Here is a 9,570-nt window from a genome sequence, read left to right on the forward strand (position 1 = left end):
ACAATCCCTAAAGCAAATGCCTAGCAACTTGTTTCTGTATCAATCCTTTGGCAATGTGGGTTGATGTGTATGACAAGAACAGCTGCAACTGCTTATGACGATTAGCTTATTGGCATATTTTGTTTGTGGAAAGCTGTCTGTTACAAACGTTGACAATTTGCTCATGCTTGTACTGAGTGAAGCAAATCTGCACAGATATAATGTGAACGAAGTTGACCTGACAATTGCCCAAAAACAATTGTGGATTTGAGCATTTTGTGTGATGATTCCCCAATCTGAATTATGTGTTGAAAGATTGGCAGTTTATTGGTTATCAACTGAATTTGACAATTTGCACGTTCATTGTTCATTAATTGAATCTAACGATCGACAGGTTTATTGTGTATTAACAAACTTAAAGATTGCACATTTATTGCTTATCCATAGAATCGGTGCAAATATCTTGCCTTCTGTCAATAGTGAAAAACTGGTAAAATCTTGTTAATAAATTGGGACAGAAATTTTATTTTAAAATTTAATTTTTCGTTTTTGAGAGTTTTGAATTCCATTTGTATCTTTCAATCATCCAATACTCTCATGCACTTCGGGGTAGTGCTGAGAGAGATTTTGATAAAGCTGGCCAATTATTAGACATAAAACAAAATGTATCTATGGCTGCCTCTCAAGCTCATAGTCCTGAACTTGTGCTACGTATGATCCCTTATACTGAATTCTGATAGCTTGAGCTTAAAATTGAGTCCCCAGAAAAGAATAATTCTACTTTAGATAAATCAATTACAACTTTTAACTTCACTACTTCATAAAGTTTCTAAAACTCAAGCAACAATGGGCATTCAAAAGATGGCTCTAACAACATCTACATCTAGTAATGTGCCAGTCTTCCCTCATGGTGAGGGCACTTTCTATGTTAAGCAGTAACAATAATGCTTATAAAAAGTCTATCAAGAAGGCTAGGAATAAGATACTCTTTATACCTTTCTCCGTAAGAGGAACAAAATTTATACATTGAAATTACGCCCCTTGAGCTGCAAGTAGCTGAAGCTAGTTTATCTCTTTAGGCAACTTTAGGCAACAAATTGTATAAATGGCAAAATGAACATGCATAATATGGGCAAGTTCCCAGTACCTGGTTGGATTTTAAGAAGCCCGTTCTCAAAGAGATCCTTCCAAAGAATAAACAAGAAAAATCCTGGCATGTGGAATTGTTTGCATATGGGGAAATCCCCATTGAATCAATACATCACCAAATCCCCTTTCACTAACACTTTACAAATTTCAGAGTTAGGTGATCTTACTCTTCAAAGACTGTAGGGATGCATTATGAAACTGAGGAAAAGCCAATTCATTAACCATAGGCATCCAACTCAACGCATCGAGGATATCAACTCTTGCCTTAGTTCAACCCATTTGGCCTTCCAGACTTCCAACTCAGGCTGGTTGCATAAGCACTTAATACTCTCTTGATCAAAGAGAAACTCAAACTTAGCAGCTTACAAATAGTGTCTCCATGTTTTCAAAGCATGGACAATAGCATAGAGTTCTTTCTTATATGCTGGATAATTTTCCTGAGTTGGGTTGAGTTTTTTGCTTTCAAAAGCAACCAGCCATCCTGCTCGTGCTTAGTCTTTCTGAAGATAAGAATATCATCCAAAAAAACAACTACAAATTTTGTCAAATAAGATCTAAGCACACTGTTCATTGATGTCATGAATCTAGCAGGAGCATTAGGCATCTAAACTGGAAATGACCTTATGGTTTCTAAAAGCACTATTGGGTACATCATCAAGATGAATCCTTCCTTGATGGTACCTAGAATGCAAATCGATTTTGCTAAAGTATTTAGTCCCTTGTAGCTAATCAAAAACCTCATCAATGTGAGGAATTGGGTGCTTATTTTTAATTGCTACCTTATTAAGGACACAATAATCTATGCATAACCGCATAGATCCATCTTTCTTTTTTGCTAAAAGAGCTAGGGCAGTCCAAGGAGAAATGATGAGGCTGCTCAGCATGAGCAATTGCCTTCCACACTGGGTGCATCCACGAGTGGTACAGCGATCCCTACAACTCAACCTCTTTCTCCTACATCTCGAGAAGCGTTGCCAGTGCAGACACAGTTTTTGGATACCCTTGCTTCTATGCTCCAAGATGCTTTCCGCCAAATGGGACAGGAGTTCAGCCAGTAGCTTACCACGGCCATGGCTATGCAAGGTACGGCTCTTGCCCAGATGGGACAGTAGCTTGTGCAGCAAATTGAGGGCAAGCAGCCCGCACCCCAGCAAGGGGACCACTCAAACAGTCAGGATGTTTTGTCTTCTCCACGCTAGGGTTTTATGCCAGATGCCCACCGTGCCTATGAGCATCAGTCTTCTGGACCGTTGCATGTACCTCAGCATGGGGATTATTTAGATTTGAATGTTGCATTCTCTGTGCCGCAGAGCACCTTCTTGCAGGATGTCAGGCCATCTTTTGGCTCACAGTTTTCTACATCTATGCATGCCAAGCCATCTCTTTTGGGCAAACTCGTTGGTATGAATTAGGTTAGTGATCCTTTCACCGCACCAGCAAGTATGCTTGGCATGGTCTCTCTGCTCACAGCTCGCACGTGCGACGCATTCTATCCATATAGCTCCCGTCGGAGCTCAGCGTCCGTATAGGCCGTACGATCCCGTCCCTACGTTGATGTCTTGAGCTCCCGTCCGAAGGCTGCCGTCCGTACAAGCGTATGGATTTCGTACAATCAGCCTGTACAAATCCGTACTGTCGACTACACCTATCGGTCTGCATCAGTGCCGCATTCAGTTAACTGCCCCACTACATTCTGTACATTTTTGCTGGAGCACCATACCTGCGTTCTGTACAAATTCGGTGCACGGATTTCATCTATACAGGTGTACCGACCGTATAGCTATACTTAGCCGTACTGGCAGTTCTGTACTGTCAATCCGTACAGCATGGAGGCGTTAGTACCTTGAGCAGTTTTTTTCCTTTGCGGGTGCATTTTGGAAGGGCTTTTGTCAAGCATTTGTGCATTTGAGCCATTGTTTGGCTGTGGTGGTTCCGTTGCAGGTGGAAATTTGGGGCTTTTGCAAGGGACTTGAAATTTGAGTGACATTTGCTCAATTTCACCCCAAGATTTGGGGCTTTTGGTTGTGAACTGCAATTTCAGACATTTTTGGGGGTTTTAGCTAATTTGGCGTCTTTTGGATCCAATTTCCCTGAAGAAATTGGGATTCGGATGCAATTGGGGCTTTTGGCATTCGGATGCAATTTGGCAATTGAAAGACCATTTGGGAGGTTTGCAAGCAGTTTTGGACTCAGTGTGAGTTAATTTACAGACTTGCCAACTTTTTGCAGATTTTGGGGCATTTGCAAAGCATTGTGGAGCATTTCAAGCCTTTGATAGGCTGTGACTGTATTTGTCACTGTGGGCAGATTTTCTTTGGCAAACTCTCGTTGTGCATTTTACATCCCAGGAAGGGATTTTACTTGTCCAGTTTGCTGTGTTTTTTAGTTTGTCTGGCAAAAATGGCTCACAACAACCCCAATGAGGTGTTTGGAGTCCTCACACAGGAGGATAAGTTGGATGGCACCAACTTATGGTTCGCAACATCTTGCCAATGCACAATTGGTGACTGCCACTCCCTTGACAAGATCAAGGTCAGGATTGGTCTTTACTATACAATTCCAAAGTTTGGTGATTGCCGCTCCCTTGACAAGATCAAGGTCGTGCACAGTTGACCTTTACTATACAGGTCCAATACTTGGACAGTTGGCAGATTAGCACAGGATTCTTCACCAGTCAAAAGGACAATCCAGATTGGGGAGCAGCCTTACTAATATATGAATCCATCAAGGCTCCACTCATAGGTACCTCAGTTGTCAGGTGGTCCTGGATATTTCTTCCTCGAAGCACTTTGCCTGAGTTCTAGTGAGGAAGCTCTTTCAAGGGTACAAGCCAACCCTCTTTGCAGGTAGAGTTCTGGTTCTTAAACAACGTCTCTCACTACTATGTGACATGCGTCCTCCTATTCCATCTTTCACCCAGTCAGCATTAGACAATCCACAGTATTTGCAGAATTTCTTCTTCAATGGCAGGGATGGTTCAAATGATACTAGAGCTAGGATGGCATGGAATACCTCAACTCTTTCTAGGCCTAATGTTCATCTGCAGATATTAGACCCATTACTACAAAGCAAGGCATTGTGCTCTAAACTCTAGAGCATGATTTGACTCTAGTGTTTCTATGTCCAACATCCGATCAGGTTCATCAAGAACAAGGTAAGTCACCCGCTGCAGATTTGTGTGTCTAGCCTCGAGCATATCAATCAATCTCCCTGGAGTTGCAATCGCTATTTCTACACCTCTGGAGAATTCACTTGCATGACCAGCTTGGAATAGCACAGGACATGAGGCACAGATCCACAATCCAACGGCAAACTGCTCTTCTACCATAGAAGCAACAAACCACAAATCATGTCAGTCACAGAAATTTTGGGATATAGAGATAAACCTTTTTGGAGATCTCAGATTTTTGGGCCTTCAGGTGCACCTCAAATGACGCAAGTGTTCTTAATCTTTGAGGATGTTCCAAATTTTGTGGATTCCTGCTAAATTTGAACAGCAAGCTTGCTACGACTAGACCATCCCCTGTAGAAGCAGTTTCTCATTCACAGCACCAGCTCCTCCACTTGGAGTATGGAGGTGTTTCCTTATCAGGACCTCATGACCTTTTCTCCTCTACATCCTCCACAACCTCCATTCACTAGATCTTGGAAAGAGATCAGCTTTGAACCACATCCATGCCTTGCGAAGATAAGAGAGTTTCAACCAGCATTTGCTTAAGAATACCACTGTTTGATATATGGTCTCTCAGTTGAGGACCAATGAAGTTTTCGAATAGATTTGTTGCCCGTCAGTTGGAAACAGATTTCATTTCGGCGTGGACTCCTCCGTGTGAGGATATCACCGCTTAGATGGTTTCCACTCTTACACATGTCATGTCATTCAGAAATCAATTCCACAGGATCGAGGACAGATGTTGCAAACTTACATCCATCAGGATGATAACTCTTCTTGCTCTGCCTCTCTCTCTTTAGAGGATGTGCATGTCCTCATCCGGCTACGTTTACATGAGTTCTGGTATTGCACCAATGATATCACTCTGTCACATGTATGAGTTTACAGAGCCATACCCTCTGCTCTGGCACAGCCCATATATCCTCGGACAAGCTGGGTGGAAAGGAGGGGAAGCCAGGTATATTACAAGCAGTCGCTTCATCTTGAACTCAAGGCAGAGTTCAATTTAATAGACTTCAATTTACAGCTCACAAGTTCAATAGAAACAGCACTACTTTCACAAAGGACGTGCCAAATAAAAAAATATAGGTGGAGTCCTTCATAAAAATATCTTCTTCAAGATACAACATGCACAGATTCAGGAACTTCCAAGTTCCATAAGGCTAAGAGCTTTGCTTAGTTGTACCTTAAGTTTTTTTAAATCATCCTACACAGAAGGGTTATCAATCCTTATTCTTGCTTGGCCAAGGACTCAGTCTTCATTACAGACTTGCTTTGACACATCCTTTGGAGACAGAACCAAACCACATTGACAAATGAGTGAGATAACACTTGCTGGAGATTTCAACACCAAAGTATGAAGTGTCCTTCAGAACTTTAGAGAAATTTTGGAAAATCATAAACCAAGCAGGAATTGCAATTAACTTGCTGTCCTACATTGTCTGCAAAAAGTGCCTTAACAAAACAATCATGACTTCAATCGCACTCCTGTAACTCTGGTAAGCATTTGTAGCTGCCTTTGATAAAGTATACAAACACATTAGAGAAGAATAGGGAGTGGACAATACAGGCACCATTAAAGGTTTAAATAGATATTGCATTTGATATACCTTTGTAAGACTAGAATAAGTCCAATCATACAAATTTTAGATTTTTTGTTGTTCTAAAGATAAAAAATCTACACAGAAAATAAAAGAGAAAATGAAAGAGAAGAAAAAAGAGGTAAACAAAAACTTTTATGAAAAACAAAAGGAAGACATACTTATCAAGCAAAGCAACACTTATGTCGCCATCAGTGCCCAAGCATAAGCAGCTATATTGGGTTTCTAAAGACCCACGGAGTCTCTTGGGCAAACCCAGTGCTTACTAAAATACGTCAAATAAACAAAAGAGAAAGAAAACAAGAAATAAAGAAGAAAGGAAGCAGGTGACTAAGCAAAAATAAACAAGCAAGTCAAGAAACAAAATCTTCCAAAAAACTGGAATCTCTCTCTCTCTCTCTCTCTCTCTCTCTCTCTCACTCTTATTTAAAACATAAAAAGCTAAATGGCCCTTTACACTTATGTGTCGTTTCCTACAAAGAGGCAAATAGATATTGCATTTGATAACTTCAAACAGGTTTCAGTATTCCCGACGGTGAAAGAGAAGTCCTAAGGAGACCACCAAAAAAAACTTTACAAGCTTACAAACGTACACTCGATTGAATAACAAAGAAAACACATATCATATACATCTAAGGTTGGTGTAATCCTCATTTCACAGTAACGATATTACATTAGAGATCATAACAGACTTCATTACAACACTCATCCTTCGTTGAAAGTCTGAAGTCTATGATACATACAACGTCTCTGAATTTTTCAAGCTTTGCATGAGGCAAGCCTTAGTTAAAAGTTCTGCCAATTGAAATTCAGAGAAACAGTAGATAGGTCATATCCTTCCTGATGCCGAATGGAATGAAAAAAGATTTTGATGTGCATGGAATATAAAGTACAGTTGCTAACATCCTGCGAGGTAGGGGTGGCTCGGACTAATTGAGACATTCATTCGCTGCTACCATCCTTTCCCCAAATAGGACAAGATTGCCCTCTCTATAAATACATTTTCTGTAAAATGCTACCATCGGTTCCCCAAAATATTTCTATGTGCATGGAACGTTCAGTACAGTTGCTAACATCCTGCAAGGCAGGGGGGGGAAGCCAGAATCAAACCAAATGCTTTATTTAAGCATAAATGAGGCTCACTTTGGCACGTTTAAGAAATGGCATGGGGTGCCAGAAGCCTTGCCCTGTTCACTGTTTATTGTTGATGAACTCAAAGGTGCCAAAAGTGAGGCACACTTGAAGGTGGAAAGAGGTAGGTACGCTTGGGTACAAAAGCAAAAGCATGAATTCCAAAACAAAAACCAACCGAAATAACCTTATGGCATGCCGTAAAGGATATTGCCAGAACTCCAGTCCTTAGGATGCCCCTAGCAAAAATTGAAACGTATCCATTACCCCTGCCTTAAGGGCGGTGCTAATAATATGCTCCATGACAAACAAGAGTGCACAAGTGCGTGTGGGCAATGCCTCCTAGTATGGTGGTAATGCAAGTGCTTTTGGATGCAAAAGAGAAAGCAAATGATTTTCTAAAGGGCATTGGCTGTCAAAAGGCAATTTTTGTAGGATGATTTCCATAATAGCAACTTGAAACACTCAATTGGAAATTCACAAAGGAGTTTCAATCCTCACTCAGCACACCTGTGCTAATATATTCCAAACCTAATACGAATCACAGGCGATGAAACGGCTATATAATAGCTCTAAATCTTCATGTTGCTTTTAGGGTATATAATTTGCCCTTGGATTGATAAGAGGCGCTGTTATATGATATGATGCTCCATCAAACAATCCGTAGGACAGGCCAGAAAAAATTTCTTGCCCTTCCAAATAGTTGTTTCAAAACTCCTAATTTATGATTAGCCAATTTATCGAAAGTAATACAGCCTACGCTATCGAATAACAAAAGGCGTGCTTACCTTCAGAAAACGACCTCTTTGGTTCTCGCCCACATCGAAGTAAAATGCCTGCGAACACCGTGTCCCATAAATCTTCAGCTGGTCTTACAGGACTGAGCTTTAATTTTCAAAACAACCTCAATCAACAATCACAGCCTCCTGTATATGGAAGAGTACGGAACCTTTGTGTCCAGTTGAAGCTCGCTGCTTTCGAGCGGTAAATCTTTACTTGAAAGTTCGGGATCGTTTCCATCTGCGTAGTATTTGAACAAATCCACAAAATAGCTGATTCCAGACGTTGGTACAATTATAGTAGACCTCGATCCAGAGGTCTTCTCCGAGATCTTCAGGTACCGACCGCGAGGGTTCTCCTTCAAATCAAAATAGAAAAGCTTATGCTCCACCTGTAGAGTTTTGGATACCAGCTCCAAATCGTTTCCAAGGGTCCCCTCCATGGTTCGAAACGTTGACCTCTGCCTCTTCTTTGTGATGAAAAGATAAATAAAGTCTATGCTACCCCGCACAATGCAGGTACGACTTTGCTTCTAGCTTCAAGGTGACACGTGCGTGCGCCAACAAAAGCAGACCATCTCACATGCGAAATTTGCATGTCGAAGTAAGGTCATTCAAACTACGATCCGATGAGTGAAAGAAGACAATGACGTCATGGAAAGCTGCGAGCCCTGTATGGAGAAGCCCCTCCTGCACGTGGCAAAGAAAAGAAGCTGGAACGCCACTTCGCCAGCCCCTTGCACGATGGGAAAGAATAAAGAAAGCTTGCACGGCACACAATCAATTTCAGGGCGTCCTACAGCCAAGTTCCTGTGCGTCCTAGCCTGCTCCAGAGAGACTAGCTTCTTCTCCAATGCCTCGAGACTTTTCCCAACGCCTCTCCAATCTCTGCTCTTCGTCAAATAGTGCACTGCAATTCGTCCGCAAAATTCCGGGGAGCACAGAGTCGGCAGAGATTGGAGCATAAGCATCAGCACAATAACTTGGAAGGCAATTAATTCATCAGTGGCAATGATTACCAACGAGTCTCTGTGTACAGAAATGCGGGATTTCAAGAACCGTGCACACGCTCAAACTGACCTGATGTGTCTCCAGTGAGTGCAAAGCTCACATCGTCATCATGCTCACACGAAATGAGACATGATTCCTGTGCGCACAGACACAACATGAACAGACCCAAAAATCCGTGCTTGTGATTGGTCTGTTTCCCAGCACAGCCTCACCCAAATCGCCCCCCTACAACAATGCAGCGTCATCAGGATCGTCCTACTTGCGGCGTAACTTGCCTACCACTAGCACTGTGTCTGACTTTTATGCCATGGAATTTGTGTCTGTATCATGCATACGCTTGCATGCACGTGTAGTTGTGTGTGAATGCCAAGACTCATCAATGATCATGCATATTTGCTTAGAAACTATAGCTGGCAAGACGTACTGGTTTAGAGACTCCAGCACATACTGGTTTAGAGACTACAGCTGGCAAGATATACTAGGCATCTTCGTTGAGCTAACTACGCTTGGTATGTTTCAACAGCTCCTTGATAAAAGCGCATCTAACAACCCTTGCTAGAGAGTAGCCGCCTCTTAATTTAATATGCACTTGCAAAGACATCTTCTATTGGTGGGTATAGCTGGCCAAATATATGAAAGCAAATTGATGGGAAGCTCTATTTTGAGGCATTTTGGGGTTTCTATATCTACAGAGTTTTTTACATCGCTTTATACAGTCCTTGAATTCAAGAGACTGACACTCTTTACA

At 41.7% G+C, this 9,570-nt stretch overlaps 1 protein-coding gene across 2 annotated transcripts in view; it reads right to left on the reverse strand.

Annotated features, from left to right (window-relative positions):
- Positions 1–9,248, reverse strand: part of LOC147883075 (transcription factor Pur-alpha 1-like) — a 43,740-nt gene extending 34,492 nt beyond the window's left edge. Inside the window, exons 1-3 of one of the 2 annotated variants that reach the window (XM_087399879.1) lie at positions 8,892–9,248; positions 7,982–8,721; positions 7,821–7,868 (exon numbers count right to left, since the gene is read on the reverse strand). In XM_087399879.1, the coding sequence (XP_087256005.1) occupies positions 7,821–7,868; positions 7,982–8,254 (321 nt within the window). In that variant the 5' untranslated portion in view covers positions 8,255–8,721; positions 8,892–9,248. Of the gene's footprint in view, positions 1–7,820; positions 7,869–7,981 lie in introns of both variants that reach the window. The other variant, XM_087399880.1, reaches the window with a different exon arrangement.
- Positions 9,249–9,570: the final 322 nt, after the last annotated feature.

Source organism: Dipteris shenzhenensis, chromosome 28, assembly GCF_047967505.1.
Source record: "Dipteris shenzhenensis isolate YYH24624 ecotype China chromosome 28, Dip_SZ_1.0, whole genome shotgun sequence".
Taxonomy (NCBI): domain Eukaryota; kingdom Viridiplantae; phylum Streptophyta; class Polypodiopsida; order Gleicheniales; family Dipteridaceae; genus Dipteris; species Dipteris shenzhenensis.